Source organism: Glycine soja, chromosome 16 (genome assembly GCF_004193775.1).
Source record: "Glycine soja cultivar W05 chromosome 16, ASM419377v2, whole genome shotgun sequence".
Lineage (NCBI taxonomy): Eukaryota > Viridiplantae > Streptophyta > Magnoliopsida > Fabales > Fabaceae > Glycine > Glycine soja.
Genome location: NC_041017.1, coordinates 29383953 through 29401890, shown reverse-complemented (window position 1 = coordinate 29401890; position 17938 = coordinate 29383953). Strand labels below are relative to the sequence as shown.

Here is a 17938-nt window from a genome sequence, read left to right as displayed (position 1 = left end):
GCAAATGAACATATTTTGTCCCAAATAATTTCAAAGTCTTTCCTTAGACCTTCATCATAACTGGTCTTTTAATTTCCACACATGTGTCAAACCTATTTCCTTGACAATAATGGAGCAATTAAGGGAAAGAAAATTAGGACGACTTTGATGGCAAATTCTGCAAACGACACAAGTACGTAGAATAGGTTGCAATTCGAAGTAGAGGGCTTTAATGCAGAAACACTGAGGAGTCGTCTAATCAGTAAAGTTTCTTCAATCTATGGCTAGCGACAATCGAAAAAAGATTACATTTCCTCCTCTATGAATTTGGTGAAGCACAGCGCAATCACATTTTTAGAAGGCAAGGAGATGAAGCTTGCTATTATGAGTGGGAATAAGGGTATAAATATTCTATTTTAGTGAGAGAAATAAAAAGGTTGTGGCGATGTGAACTTCTAAGAGAGTATTGGAAAGAAATGTACAAGACAAACGAATTTTGGGCTCTTTGTGCTCTATATTTGACGGCCCAAATTGCCCTAAAACCTTATTACCATTCGATCAAATTTAGATTAGAATTAGATATAAATGATTTTTTTTCCTTTCTAAAATCTAATGCAATCTTAAATAATAATTGTTATAATTAATTAATTAAATCAAGAATAAAATATGTTTTTCATTCTTATAAATATAAAAATGTTTAAAATTCGTCTTTATAAAATTTTCAGTGTTTTTCGTCTTTACAAAATTGAAATATGTCATTTTTTACTTAAATGCTGATTTAGATAAATCTAAACCTATGTTATTTATTTTTTACATTAATTATACATATAACCATACATGATTAATGTAAATATGACAGTTTTTACATCGATCATGTATATAATCGATGTAAAATGTGACATTTTTATAAAACATCAATACAAGATTGAATCCTTGAACATTATTCTCAGCCAATAAATAACACATTTTAATTTTGTTAGAATGGAAAGCTTTTTTTAGTCTTAAATAAAACTAAGAATAAAATAATAACAGTAATCAATATTTTATATATTATAGACATATTTTATAAATGATTTAAACTAAATCTAATATATATATATATATATATATATATATATATATGAAGTTGTATTCTATAGGATGATATCACATGACAATCTTATATCCATTTCTTAAAAAAATATTAAATGAAATTAAATTATATATTTTTTTTTTCAAAAATATATACTTAGATTTATAATCATGGATTGCATTGCAAATCAATTGCAATAAATAAATATTTAATCAATCATAAATTTAATTGTTTTATCAATGAAATGTATACATGATTCTATTATAAAAAAATCACAATAAAATATTTACAAATGTTCTTTATAATTAGTGATTAATCGAAAAATTATAAATTTAATTCTACAATTTCTAAGAATTATAATTATACTTATATTTATTTATAATTAGCAATTAATTTTCTATTAATCTAATCCCTATTTAAATAATTACAGACACAATTTATCAATTTTGTAATTTAATATAATATTATTTTATAATAAAAATTAATCTTTGTGTAATTTCAAATGAATTATAGAAAAGTTAAAAAAAATAAAGCTAAAATATACAAATAATCTCCTAATTTTTAAAAGTTTTAAAATAATTCCCTTGTTTATTTAATTAATGACATGTTACCCCTTTCGTAAAACTTATTGTTCTCAATTTTGAATCATTTCTTTATTGATTGGTGTAACTTATTTTATTAAATTCATATAAATAAAAAATTATAAGAAATAACATTCAAACTTCCAAACAAAAGAATCATAATGTTAATAAAAATTACATGAGAAATGAATCACATATGATAAAAAAAATAAAATAAGAATCATGAAAAGTGAGTTTCATTTTTAATTTTTATTCAAACATTTTTATTGATGACTATTTAAAGAAGTCACATGATTTTAATTTTTAATCTTAACCCTTGATCCAATAGTCATGATTTACTTCTCTTATTCTCTCACAATCTTTCAACTTATAGTAAAAGTCTTCTCATTTAGTATATTAATTATAATTTTTAAAATAATTATTATAAAAATTAATAAGTTTATTATATATAATAATATATAATTGTACGGAGAGTAATATTTCACTCAAATTCTTTTTTCAATATTTTTCTTTTGGGTATTGCGATAAGATAAACAATATGTTAAATATTGTCTTAGCAAAATCTTAATTAAGAAATTCTTTTTCTCCCATTAAGAGCCACTTATCTGCGAAACTCTTTCAAATAATATGTTAATTTCGTGACAAAAACATATTTAAACAAGTATAAAATATCCCGAATTCAACAAAAAAATAACAACACTGTACGCTACAGTTAAGGAAGGCGGCAATAGCACAAACGTCATCAAATCAAAATCTCTCTTTTTTTAAGGAATAATAAAACAATTTTAAATCATTTTATTTTTAGAGATTTTATATTCTTAATACTATAAAGTGTCTTTTTATATCAACATTCCATCACATACTATATTGTTATAATAAATTTATTAATTTTTATAATAATTATGTATATATTAAAAAAATTAATTAATAATATAATTTTTTTTATATTAGCCGTGGCTTGCTTGTATTAAAATATACTATATGCAAATTTAACCTTAAAATATGAAGTATACTTTACTCCAAATATTTTTAATAATAAAATTTATGGATAATCATGTTTGTTAAATAACATATATTGCTTACCTAGTAACAATTGCAATATAAATAAAAAGCCTCATTTTTTCCCACTCAAACCCTAACATCAACAGACATAAAAAACATTATGAGAACAAAAAAGGGACCACAACACCCTAACATCAACAGACATAAAAACCATTATGAGAACAAAAAAGAGACCACAACTCAAAATGCAATCAAGAATATAATATATAAAATTATAAAAAAAAGAGATAAATAAAAGAGTGAGATAAATAAAAGAGTGTCTTGTCATTGTCCATAAGTACATTACTCTATAAGGAAAGTAAGGCGTGGTTCTATGAATTTAGGATCCACCTCTTTCCCTAAAAACTGGTTCCAACACCAAAACTCACCAAAATAATTAAAAACAAAAAAAAATTAAACAAAACAAAACAAAATATACATAGACACATAAGTGGATGAAGTAAAATTAAAAATCCAGTTTTCATACACTAAAAATCCAGAGCAGCTGAAAAGTAAAAGGACTCAAACCGAAAAAGAAAAATGTTGAAACTAAATCTGAGTTCACAGTTGCAGAGAGATGAACGGTATAAACAAACGGTATTACAGAGAGAGAGTTTGTGTTGAACGTAAGCATACATATTGGTTCAATGACATAACATTAAAATGAAGCAAACATGGTTCGATCGGAAACGGAAGCAGTACCTGCAAGTGAAAGCAAAGTTGAAGAGAAAATGGCACATATATTGACACATCAGCTTCAACTGAAAAGAAGAAAAATCCTAATAAACACGAATTGAAGTCCCGTAGGTACGTGGTTCGGGTTTGGCATCGACAATAAAGCAAGTCAAATTGGAGAGAGAAAGCGAACTGAGAATAGAGTTTAGGGTTTAATTTAGAAAGAAAGAGAAAGATAAGAGAAAAAGATGGAGGAAGAAAAAGAGAGAGAGAGGAGTGAGCCATAGATTTGTTTATGATTACAGTACGTACATCATCACGTTAATACCATGACCTCTGCATGCTTACCGCATCAAATGGATTAATTGGCCATAATTTGATTACGATTTCAAAATGAAATCGAGGCAAACATTTTATTTTTAAATACATCTTTTAATTAATTTCACGTTTAATCAGTTTTTTAATTTAGCAAAACGAAAGCTAAAGAAGGTTCAACTTAATTAGAGTCCAACAAGAATTACTTGATATATATAATTTAAAGATAAATTCAATAAATTTAAAGATAATAATCACACAACTTATTTTCTCACATTATTAAATTTAACTTTTTTTTTGTAATTAAAGCTTAAAGACCATTTTATATATTTGATATTTTTTATTTTTAATTTAATGTATTTTAAAAAGACACTTTAATTCTTAATATTCCTAATTAATTCTAAACCTAACATTCTGCCTGGAGGTGAGGAACAACAACAACGTAGAACTTTCACCAGGACCAAAGGTATCTTTTACAACAACAACAATGGATGTGTTGAAGAAACACATTGTCAAATGATGGATGTGTTGAAGGACCAAAGGTATCCTTCGAAAGAATTATATGAGCTGAAGTTTATTTGGATGCATTACTTAGTCTTTGGGTTGAAGAATTAATTATGGCTTTTTTTTTAATCTTTCATGAATTTTCATATTTAATTTGTTGTAACAAGTTCAAATGATTTTTCATATTTTTAGGTTAGTTTTTATGTTTTGTAGACTTCCTAACCATTATGATATTTAGTGAGAATTTATTTCTAGAAAATTTTAAATACTAAGTGGGATTTAATTCTTAGTGGAAATTTAATTAATTCCTAGTGAAATTTTAGAGTGAAACTAGACCTATAAATAGAGGTAACCTTGTAGATTTGAACCAAGTTGATTGAAAGTAGGTATTCGATCTTGACATTGATGAAATTTTTTTTTTATTCTTTTCAGAACTTTTGAGTTATCAAGATTTGATCGACCTTATGGTGTTTAAAACACTTTGGTTTCGTAGTGTCTTGTACTCCAAGGTTAAGTGGATTAGTACTAAATCCGATTTTTAGCTTTCTTGAGGCAAGTATATAATTCAAATGACTTATGAGTTTATAGGTTTTAAACTTTTATGGGTTCACATCAAACTGACGTTTCGTTAACTCTATATAACATCTAGGTGGGAATCTTTCCTGGATTTGCACCTACGAGCAACCCAAGAATTTGGAAGGACACCCAATTCCACAATGCAAGAAATTAATTAGCAATTTTTATTAGAAAAAACTCTCTATATTAATGCCAAAAAACTACTTTTCCAAAGTTTATATTTATTTCATATGCAAGCTCAAAACCTTGAGAATAGTCTTAAGAGCCCATAAGTTTTCCATACTTGCTTCATCAACCATCAAAGTCTCATTTGCATATTGAGACAACGAAAAATATTAGTAATGTATTCTGTGAATATTTAGGGTAGAAGAACTTTTGTCTATATGTAAATGCATGCGTTCCACGATTTCGTCCGTAAGTTTAGACAAATTTATGGGTGGTGGCTATAGATGTATAATAGTTAAAATGTTTGGAGGTGTTTCAATTGAAATATGTTGATCTGATCAAATACAGAATTATGGGTTCTGCTAATGTGGTTTGATATGATTGAGGGTGATTTGGTTGGTTTACAACAGATGCTTTTCTGGCTTTTACAGACGAGTAGGACTGTATATGACTATTATTATTTTTGCAAATATCTAACAAAAACAAATTGTGGACTTCCATATAAATAATTACATTTCATTTTTGTGATTTTTTGTGAATAGCAAAATTCGCCTACATTAGCTGTTGTTTATGTACGGGAACAGTTGAATACTGTTTTTGTCTTAGGCTACAATTGCATGTGAGGTGCACATTTACACCCATGACCCCATATCATACACATGAGAACAGGACTCACGAATAATTAACAAGAACTCCTGTATACCAAAACAAAGTAACCAGAACTCCGTTAATTGAAGTAGGATTAATTTGTTTCGATTACGGATGTTTCATAACTAAAGAGAGTACTCTTAAAAAAAACTAAATAGAATTATGATTTATAAATACTCAAATAGTGTGTTAAAACTCTACATGGATTTGTTTTTTCAATTTCTCCTATATAATTTTACATTACTAATCATTTATTTTTATTTTCTTCCTCTCCCTCTTTAAGTGTCTACACACGCAAACAGTATCTACCAATCTTTCTCCGAACGAATTTACCAAATAAAATTTGGAACACCCCGGAATCGGTATAATTGACTTTTCTTGGCATTCATGCACTCAATACATTATAACTCTTAAATAAAAATCAGACAGCTCAAACTTTATATACATACTTAAATCTAATATATTAAGATTTTGGTCTGATCTTCATCCTATAATTACAAATGTAAATGCCATGAAAAACCCACCACAACAAATCTAGATAAAAAATGAATTTTAGACACTTCGAATGTTATAGCATTTAGTGAGAGAGAGAAAAATATATAATAGGTGATATAAACGTGATATAAAAAGGAAAATAAAGAGAAATGGAAGATACAGTTTCTTAAAAAAAAAGAAAAAGAAAAAAAATCTAAAGATCATTGTTCAATCGGCCAAATCCATAGAATAGGGGGATATTGTTTCTAGCCCAAGGCACAAGGGCCATGTTGGGTTAATGATAGGAGATAACCACACGCATTATATATATATATATATATATATATATATATATATATATATATATATATATATATATATATATATATATATATATATATATATATATTCACTTCTTGAGTTAGCATGTGGGATTGAGTTAGGTTTTTCATATTATTTATTTTAAGATGGTATCATAGTCAGTTCTGATCCTGGGACATATATATATATATATATATATATAAAGGCGCATTTGAATATTTAACTTATATTTTGAATTAGTTTTTTATAAAATCGATGTTAACAAAAATACGGTAGTATATTCCTAAACCAAATGAGTTCCTTAACATTGGTCTTTACAAAATTGATGTTAACATGACTTGCGGGTATTACGTAATGTATTGGATATCAACAATAATCCTAAGAGATTTTAAGGATAATTGGAAAATGATAATTGTTTACTTGTAAACTAACTCAATTTGTTATAATTGTTATTATTTATACTTATTAACTTATGTTTTATTATATCATGTAATATTTTACTGATCCAAGATCATTGGAACCCGAGAGCATGAAAGCAATTCACATTCAGTGAGTAAGATATTATCTAAAAGTTAAAAATGAAAACACTAGATGTTTAAGTGATTTTAGAATTATAGAGTTATGTTAATTTAGATTAGTAGGTTACAAATAATTTTATGTATTGACTTTCATTACTTTAAATATTTCTTTTAAATGATAGCAAATATTCAATTATTAGGGGAAAAAATTGAATTGCCTAATAAAAATTGTCTGGAATGATTTTATTTTTCAATTTGTTGGTTAATTTGGAGTAATTAAAAAAATTGATAGGATATTTTAAAAATTTCCAAAAAATATGGTTTTCAAAACAATCAATGTTGCGAAAAAACATTAGTTTTTAAAAGAATCGATGTTGTTTAGCAAAAAATAACATCTCTAAAAGCCAATGTTGTGAAAAAAAAAATATGGATTTTTAGAAAAAAAATCAATGTTATTTTCTGCTAACTAATATCAATTTTTAGAAAAATCGATGTTGTCATCAATTCACAACATCGATTTTTCTAAAAATTGATGTTGGTTTATACATATTTTACATTCTTTTTTGTTATTACTTACTATACAAATTCGATTTTTTAGAAAACTGATATTGAAAGTCCATAACTATCGATATAAAAAGTATATTTTCTAGGGGTGTAAATAACAATCCTGCTTACTCTGGACAAAAAAAACAAAAAATACTGCTTGTAGTAAAAAAAATAACTATTTTTTTTTTACTTTGACATTGGTTTAAAATATCTAGCAATTTAAATTATTAATGATTAATCTCTATTAAAAAAATTAACGTTTCTTTTTTAATGACATCTTTTCTCTTAATTATATTTTTTTATTTACAAAACTCAAACTGAAAATCTTATTTTAAAAAAATTCAATCCAGTACCACCCTTACCATGACTTGTTGATCAATCCTAATTAATATCTAAAGTGAAGAGGCAACATGAGAACATATTCAAATAAAAATCATAAATTATTTTTTGATGATTCCAAATATAGGATAAATATTTCTTATTTCGATACTAATTTTTTAGTGTCTTTTCCATTTTTACTTAAATGATTTTAACTCTTATATTTTTAATCCATTGGAATATTTTTGTTATTGTATATGTTTTCACTGTTGGTTCTTATATTCTCAGTACTTAAATAAAAGCTATAGAAACCAATTTTTCTATATGAAAAAAAAATATAAAACCAATATAAAAGTTAAATTTAGGCCTCAAATATATAAAAAAATCACTTTAAACAAAATTTTATTTTTGAATTTTCCATATTTTCTTTAAATATTGTTTCAACATAATTCGTTGTTCATTACTTATATATTAAATGAACACATCCAAACTTAATTTAGTCATCACTTTCATGTTTTATATGGTTCAATTAGTGGCTATCCTAAGTTTGATACCTTAATTATTTGAATCTTGATATTTAGACATCCTTAAAATTTAAACATCTAATACATACTTATTTTTATCTTTATCTTTTTCTTCCTTTCATATTATAATACTTATCATACTTATATTTATCTATCTTTTATCTCTTTATCTGGTGTGTAACAGTATTTGGATGTCTATTAATTTTTTCCTTATCATTTATGCAACTCTCAGACGGTGTCAACAATTGACAATGAGAACAGAGAACTACTTTGTAAAGGACCCACTTTGGGATCAAATATCAATCACTTCACACGAGATATATTATGCAAATTGGATATAGCCACGAGAAAAACGTCATTGCTCTATCTAAAAAAATTATATATGGGAAGAAAACAAACTTTTTCATGTTAGGAAACAGTTTTCACGTCTATATACATAGGTGCGGTATGAGGTTCGATCAAAGGCATAGAAGCACTAAAGTAAAAGAACATAGAACGAGTGAAGTACGTAGAGATAAAATTATAGAAACAAGAATGAAGGTAGCACAGGTGCTGCACATGAACGGTGGCGTTGGACACGCAAGCTATGCAAACAACTCCCTTGTTCAGGTATACTTATACATACAACTTAAAATCATGCTTCCTGTGTTCATTTACCCAATAAAAAAGTAATAAACATAAATTTGATTGAATAGCAATGCTAATAATATCCACAATATTGTATGTTAATTAGTTAAGTTTGATCTCGGCAACACGAATGGTGTGTTTAATTAGTTTAGATGATCAAAATAAAGAGAATGAAAATATAAGAGAAAATTTTGAAGGTATGAGATTCACGAGGAATACACACAATTTCTTTTCTCTATTTTTCTCTCCTTCCCCTCAACCAAAACGGCTTTGATTATTATCTAAAATCAATTTCAAACATGTGTAAAAGATAAAAGACAGTAACACATGAATGTAGTACAGTATATGCTTATTACTAATTATTCAGTGTCATTGGTTATAACTTATACAGCAAAAGGTGATTTGTTTGACAAAGCCCATAAGAGAGGAAGCCATAACAAGCCTCTATTGCAACACCGTCCCCAGAAGCTTGGCGGTTGCAGATTTGGGTTGCTCTTCTGGACCAAACACTTTGCTTGTTGTGTCTGAATTCATCAAAATTGTGGAGAAGCTTTGTCGGGAGCTAAACCATAAATCTCCAGAATACAAGGTCTTTCTGAATGATCTTCCTGGAAATGACTTCAACAACATCTTCAAGTCCCTTGATAGCTTCAAAGAGAAGTTGTGTGATGAAATGGAAAGTAGGATTGGTCCATGCTACTTCTATGGGGTTCCTGGTTCTTTCTATGGCAGGGTTTTCCCAAATCAAAGTCTTCATTTTGTCCATTCCTCTTATAGCCTTCACTGGCTATCTAAGGTACACACACACACACACACACATATATATATATATATATTAATAAAATATTTTTCTTACTTCTATTAGTATTTGTATTTTGTAGGAGCTTTTAATATAATATGTGCCTTGGGGAATGGCAATAAGATTCTCTCTGTGTATTCTCTTTCAAATGCTCTTTCTCTGATCAAGTTGAAATTTTTTGAAAATCAGCAATTTGGTCTTGATTCTCATTTAACTACTATGTTGATTTAAAAGTGAAACTCATCAAAATTATTGATTTTCAATAAATTTTAACATAGAAAAAGTATCTAAAAAAAGTGCCATTAGTATTTATGGTTTTAATTAAGAAATATGCAAAAATAGCTAACTGTTTGTTGGTGATTTTATTAGGTTCCGGAGGGTGTAGACAACAACAGGGGCAATGTTTACATTGGCAGTACAAGCCCGACAAATGTTGCGAGAGCTTACTATGAGCAATTTCAAAGAGATTTCTCTCTTTTTCTCAAGTTTCGTGCAGAGGAATTAGTTAAAGGAGGTCGTATGGTTCTAACATTTTTGGGAAGAAGAAGCGATGATCCCTCTAGCAAAGATGGTGGCTACATTTGGGAGCTTATGGCTACTGCTCTTAATGATATGGTCTTGCAGGTATACTTCGCCCAGTAATTTGTTAGTGAATTATTACACTTACAGATCCAGTTTCTCATAAGTTGATAAAATGACTCCCCAAAAGATGATGCAGTTTTGATGTAACGGTTAAGGTAAACTGAAAAACTTGTCTGTTCAATATTTTGTCATAAAAAAATTATGACGCAGAAGTTTCTCTTTCGTAAGTAACTTAAAAATTGAGTATTAATTAACACCACGTTGTTACTAGTTTTTTAAACCAAACTTATAATTAATGCACATCCTTAATACCATAAGTGGAAAAATAATCTTTATATACAAACCATTCCTTCTCGCCAAATTTAGCTTTTTTTTATATAAGCCATAATGTTTTCTATATGCTCTTTAATTGTTTTTTGAAATAAATAAATTTGAGGATTACATAAGAATTGTTTTAACATTTGATGATCTGATTAATTACATAAGAATTGCGTGTGTTACTATATATAAACATTCTTTATAATTTTATTTTGGCTATTAATCACACTGTCTGTATTTTTTCATGTGAATTATCATAGTAGACCAGAAAAAATGCTTTAAATACAATGCAAATTAATTGTCTGTTCAAACATATAATTGACTAACTTTGGAAAGATGCATGAATATAAATCTTTTTACTGTTTGCTGCAGGGAATCATAAAAGAAGAGAAATTAGATACTTTTAACATTCCTCTATACACTCCATCTCCATCTGAAGTGAAATTGGAAGTTCTTAAAGAAGGTTCATTTGCCATCAATCGTCTAGAGGTGTCTGAAGTGAATTGGAATGCTTTTGATGACAGGAACGCTCTTGAATTTGAATCTGAAAGGTCTGATACACTTAGTGATGGCGGATACAATGTGGCACAGTGCATGAGGGCTGTGGCAGAACCAATGCTTGTTAGCCACTTTGGTGAAGCTATCATTGAAGAGGTTTTTTAGCCGCTACCAACAAATCTTGACTGATCGTATGTCCAAGGAGCAAACTAAGTTCATCAATGTCACCGTATTATTGACTAGAAAAGCATAAGCAAGAAGTTTGCATCTATATATGGTTTCTCAAATGGTATTGCTGTAGTCATAGTTTAAAAATCCGGTTCGACTAGCCGGCTCGGATCGGTCCAATTGAGATCTGATGATATAGCCGGGTCGATTTCGTTATTAAACCGATCATGCATTTGATCTGAAATGACTCGGTCAAACCCTTCCGGTTGGTGTAAATTCGACGATCCTGTCTCGTTTTTAAAATTTGTTTCACATAAAAAAGAAAACAAAAAATAAGCGTTAAAAAAAATTGAGACTTGTGTAATTGTGTTATCAATTTTAATATTTCAATTGTTATTTTAGATTTTTAAGTATGAATGAATTTTTCTTAATCAAATAGTGTTAGTTATATATCTATATATATGATATATACAGATATAATTGATTTTTTTTATACATATATATTAGATCAAATCGAGCTAGTTATTGGTTTATGAATTAGATCAGTGACCTACTACTTCAATCGGGTCAATGACTGAATCAGATTAACTTTGGCTGTAGTTGTTCTGAGTTGTGACTGTTTTTGCTTGTTAGTTTTTCTTCTAGCAATTAACTAGCTAGCTAGATGTTAAGTTGGAGAAAAATAAAACTAGTATTGTGTGGTTCGGTAGTAACTTTTTTAATATTTTATTATGTAATAAAATTATTAATTTATGTGAGATTATGATAAATTTTTTATGGATTTCAGATGGGAAATGAATTTTGGACAAAATTCTTGTTGCAAATGAACATATTTTGTCCCAAATTATTTCAAAGTCTTTCCTTAGACCTTCATCATAACGGGTCTTTTAATTTCCACACATGCCAAACCTATTTCCTTGACAATAATGGAGAAATTAAGGGAAAGAAAATTAGGGCGACTTTGATGGCAAATTCTGCAGAGGACACAAGTATGTAGAACAGGTTGCAATTCAAAGTAGAGGGCTAGCTTTAATGCAGAAACACTGAGGACTCGTCTAATTAGTAAAGTTTCTTCCATCTATGGCTAGCGACAATCGAAAAAAGATTACATTTCCTCCTCTATGAATTTGGTGAAGCACAGCGCAATCACATTTTTAGAAGGCAAGGAGACGAAGCTTGCTATTATAGATGGGAATAAGGGAATAAATATTCTATTTTAGGGAGAGAAATAAAAAAGGTTGTGGCGATGAGAACTTGTAAGAGAGTATTGGAAAGAACTTGTAGCGATTAATTTGCTATTAATATAATCCTTATTTAAATAACTACAGACACAATTTATCAATTTTTTAATTTAATTTAATATTATTTTATAATACATTTAGACCCAATTCTAAGAATTATAATTATACTTTCCTTTTAACAAATAATGAATAGATATTATTTTACCCAATTCTAAATATTCCTAAGCACGAGATTTTTAACAATAAAATATTTATAATTATAGTTTTTATAAATTTACAAATTCTAATTATACTTATTCACAATTAGTAATTAAATTGGTTATTAGTATAAGCTCTACTTAAAGAATTATAGACACAATTTATGAATTTTTTTTAAAATATTTAATATATTATTTTATAACACATTTAGACCCAATTCTAAGAACTATAATTATACTTTCCTTTTAACGAATAATTAATAAATTTTCCACCAAATTCTGAATATCCCTTAACGGCAAAAGATGATCAAAATTTTATGAAAAAATTTCGAATTATGATGTTTTCTTATTATTATCATAATCATAATTTTATAATATTTATGGTAAACATGTATTAAAACTATAATGATAATAAATTGATATGTTATAATAATTTACGGTGGATATGTATTACAATTAAAATTGTTTTTGTTTATTTCATTATGTTATAATAATTTTCTTTAAATATTTATTATGCTATAATAATAATAATAATATAAATAAGAAATTTATTATCACTATTTTACACTAATTTACATGAAGTATATTGATTATATACTTATGTTATAAAACAAGATTCTGTCAGGTGAATATACGTCACTTTTAATTTTTATGATGATTCGTCATTGATAGAGTCCCTAAATATTTTGCAACAATAATATGTTATAAAAAAATGAACTAAATCAATATTTTTTTTAAAAGAAAAAGCAAAAGGAAGTAAGTAACAAATCATTATAACCAATGAGATCTTACTTCTTACTTGAGACAACATCCTTGTTGACAACAATTTTATGGAGCATGTGTATATATGAAAATATATTTAAATATTTATTTGTATATTTATTATCATACATTTATTAAAATTTAAATCAAGTAATTAATAATATATTGAAATCTAAAATAATCTAAAAAAATTATTTTTATAAATAATAAAATATGAATTTAATACTCGTGTAAGATACTGGCAGCTTAGCTAGTGTTATATATATCTTAATTATATTTACAAGTAATATATAGTTATAAATACATATTTATATAAAATCTTATTTATCTTTATTCAAGAAATACATAATATAAAATATAACAAAATTATATAATAAAAATAAATCTTTGTGTAATTTCAAATGAATTATAGAAAAGTTAAAAAAAAATAAAGCTAAAATATACAAATAATTTCCTAATTTTTAAAAGTTTTAAAATAACTTCTTGTTTATTTAATTAATGACATGTTACTTCTTCCCTAAACTTTATTGTTCTCAATTTTGAATCATTTTTAGATTGATTCATGGTATGTAACTTATTTTATTAGATTCATATACATAAAAAAATAATTATAAACACTAACATTCAAACTTCGAAACAAAAGAATTATAAACGTAATAAAAATTAATGAGAAATGAATCACACATGATAAAAAAAAAAAAAGTAAGAATCATAACATGTTAGTTTCATTTTTAATTTTTATTCAAATATTTTTATTGATGACTATTTAAAGAAGTCACCTAATTTTAATTTTTAATCTTAACCCTTGATCCAATAGTCATGATTTACTTCTCTTTTTTCCTCATAATCTTTACACTTATAATAAAAGTCTTCTCATTTAATATATTAATTATAATTTTTAAAATAATTATTATAAAAATTAACAAGTTTATTATATATAATAATATATACTTGTACGGAGAGTAATATTTTACTCAAATTCTTTTTTCAATATTTTTCTTTTGGGTATTGCGATAAGATAAACAATATGTTAAATATTGTCTTAGCAAAATCTTAATTAAGAAATTCTTTCAAACAATTTAGTTTTTCTCCCATTAAGAGCCACTTATCTCAGGAACTCTTTCAAATAATATGTTAATTTCGTGACAAAACATATTTAAACAAGTATAAAATATCCCGAATTCGACAAAAAATTAATAACAACACTGTACGCTACAGTTAAGGAAGGCGGCAATAGCACAAAGGTCATCAAATCAAAATCTCTCTTTTTATAAGCACTAATAAAACAATTTTAAATCATTTTATTTTTAAATATTTGATATTCTTAATACTATAAAGTGTTTTCTTACATCAACATTCCATCACATACTATATTATTATAATAATTTTATTGATTTTTATAATAATAATAATGTATATATTAAAAAAATTAATTAATAATATAAAAAAATTATATTAGCCGTGGCTTGCATGTATTAAAATATACTATATGCAAATTTAACCTTAAAAAATATGAAGAATAATTCACTCAAAATATTTTTAATAATATAATTTATGGATAATCATGTTTGTTAAATAACATATATTGGTTACCTAGTAACAATTGCAATATAAATAAAAAGTCTCATTTTTTCCTCCACTGAGATCCTAACATCAACAGACATAAAAGCATTATAACAAAAAAGGGTTCTTTTTTCCGTACATGCACACCAATCTACACCTGTTTTGTGAATTTAATTTAAAATTTTATAAAATAAATATTATATTATATAAAATTTTGTTTAATTAATTTTAGTATTACTTATTTATTTAATTAAATATTATAATTTTGTTTTTAATTATTTTTTAATAAGAAAATGATATTATTAAATATAATTGTTTTTCTTTTATTATTTAATTAACTTCACATATTTTTCAGGTGAATATTTTATTTAAAAATCTGAATGTTGTAATATAATTATTATTAATATAATTATATTTATTATTATAATTAATTTGTTTATGGTATTAGATTTAATTAAAAATGATAAGACTTTTTGTTTAACAATTTATTTATAGAAAAACATTATATTGCATTATCAATAAAATACTTATACAATCATACTTGAGGAAAAATGTAAGATGAAGATATGTTAGGACAATTATTGCTGTTATGACCATGTTGCCGACAAATTTCACATTTTTTTTATACTTTCCCGTTCATTTTCATGTTCGTCCATCTCAGTAGGAATGCGAGTTGAAACGGGACGACCATTTGCAGTCATCTTTCTCCTTGGATCAGGACCCCACTGATCTCCTTCATATTCTTGCCACATTGATTCGTGTGTGGCAGTAAATCAAATGAGTTGTCGTAGACATGCAAAATATGTTGTAAAGTGAATAACATCGGCACATAGTTCATGGGATCAACATTGACAGATTTACAGACAACATGAGAACATGGTAAGTGTTTAGCCTGATATTCACCACAATCACACTTTTGGGATTGTAACATTACTCTAAACCTTCCAGGTGGTCTAGGTATTTGAAGTGGGGATTGGATCTCTGTTATGATAAAAATGTGATTGTGTTTGTTGAATTCATTTACAATGTGTGTATTAGATTCTTGTTGACCGTTATTCAATGCATCAGAGACGACTTCAGAATACTGTGAGCTAGAGTTGATGATTGCCTAAGTTTTTTGACCTCTAATAGAAAAGAGTTGTGCGGTCTTGAAATACGTCTCTTTAACCAACGATGACATTGGCAAATGTCTTGTGTTTTTTAACATGAAATTAACAGACTCAGACAAATTGGTAGTCATATGTCCCCCAACGTTTCCCCTCATCGAAGCATTGTACCCAATTTTGTTTGGATAATTGATCAAGCCATTCAACTGCACTTGACTTATTCGCACATATATCCCCAAGATGTGCATCTTCTCCATGTATGCGCAACCTGTAAATATTCAATCAATATATTACGTTATAAAATTTGATTGAAAGTAAAGTTTAATGAATAAATAAAATAGATTCTCACCAGCCAGCATCAGTGGTTTCTTTAAATGTTTGTAGTTTGAGTTACCGCGAAGAAAGTTTTGTGCAATGTGACGCTTGCAAAAGAAATGGGATGTGTCGAGAACCCATAAGTTACTTGGGTTGTTGTAGACACTTATAATTGAGGGGTGTCTTTTTGAAATGAGAGAAATATTAATTTACGGAGTAACATGTGTTCTCAAATTATTTAGAAAAAAACCTCAGGCTGAAGTTGTCTCCCCTTCTACAATAGCGTATATGCAATTGGAAAGATATGGTTAGCTCCATCTTGTGCGGTAGCTATCAACAGTGTACCATCTACTTGTACCATGGGTTTGCAATATGCAAAGCCATTAATACCAAATAACCAAAAGACACGTTTAAACATTCTTTTGCCCGGTACAATTTCTCCTTCCTCATAGATGGATTTTGTTTGAGCAGCGACCACAGTCCCAAGAACACAAGATTGCAAAACTCGTAAAATTTTTGACAGTTTGGCATATGATTCTTCCTAGTTTCCATGAATCATCTCCAACGCTCTTTGCTTTGCTTACCATGTATTCTTGTAGGATGGGGTATAATTCATGAACGTTTTGATCTCTGCAATCAACGTCTTGATGGAGACAATTGGGTTTGTTTTGACAATTGGTTGGATGATCTGTTCTATGACGTGTTTGTCAAGTTGTCGATGATCTTTTCTAAGCATTGGTGCGAGATAAGTGTGTTGACCTCTAATACTCTTGATAATCCATTTGTTATGTATTTTAAATTGCATGGGTCCAAGCTCCATGTACAACCATTTTCATGTAATTTACACACGAAGTTTAGCCTTCTCTGGTCAGAATAAATTATTCTGCAATCAAAATGATTTCTGATATTGTATTCTTTGACTACTCGAATACATTGTGCTTTTTCATTGAAGTCCATGCTCACTTCGAGTGCACTGGTTGGTGGTTGTACATTATATTGTTGCTGAACAAAATAGTGTCGATCAATATAGTGTGGTAGGTAGTCAAAGTTCAAGTCTACTGGACACCTAGGTTGGTGATATTGCAACAGATGTGACAGAGGTGTTGTTGGTCTGTCGACACCCTCATCATCGCTTTGGTCATCACTTTGGTCATTGCTTTGGTGATTGATATGATCAAAGAACTGTTGATCCTCATCCTCATTAAAATCATCCATGTTTTCGTCATGAAATCGTATAATGGGATCTTCGTTAGCGATGTGATGTTCATTTTGGTTTGATGTTTGCGTTTGTGGTTATTGTGAAGGTGGCGTAATGGGGATGAAGGATGATTTTGTTGGTCAAAGGAGGTTTTTTGGGCATCAAATAAAGAATCATTTTTGGATAATAGTTGTGTGTATGAAGTATAAATGTCAAAGGGGTCTTGTGCTTCAAGGTTGTTGTACGAAGATAGTGGATTATTGAGGTCTATGTTGTTGTACGATAATTGTTGTGGAGGCGGTAGTTG

At 27.6% G+C, this 17938-nt stretch overlaps 1 protein-coding gene across 1 annotated transcript; it reads left to right on the top strand.

Annotated features, from left to right (window-relative positions):
• Positions 1–8722: 8722 nt before the first annotated feature.
• Positions 8723–11599, top strand: LOC114390419 (salicylate carboxymethyltransferase-like). The gene is made up of 4 exons (XM_028351159.1): positions 8723–8866; positions 9276–9680; positions 10053–10307; positions 10956–11599. The coding sequence occupies exons 1-4, from the start codon at positions 8792–8794 to the stop codon at positions 11244–11246; spliced, it is 1026 nt and encodes a 341-aa protein (XP_028206960.1). The 5' UTR covers positions 8723–8791; the 3' UTR covers positions 11247–11599.
• The last annotated feature ends 6339 nt before the right edge of the window (positions 11600–17938 follow it).

Bases quoted from the DNA above. Each gene is read 5' to 3' on its own strand.
- LOC114390419 (XM_028351159.1), top strand. From the start codon at position 8,792: ATGAAGGTAGCACAGGTGCTGCACATGAACGGTGGCGTTGGACACGCA. The intron at 8,867-9,275 runs GTATACTTATAC...TAACTTATACAG, and splicing joins CAAACAACTCCCTTGTTCAG to CAAAAGGTGATTTGTTTGAC. The intron at 9,681-10,052 runs GTACACACACAC...TGATTTTATTAG, and splicing joins GCCTTCACTGGCTATCTAAG to GTTCCGGAGGGTGTAGACAA.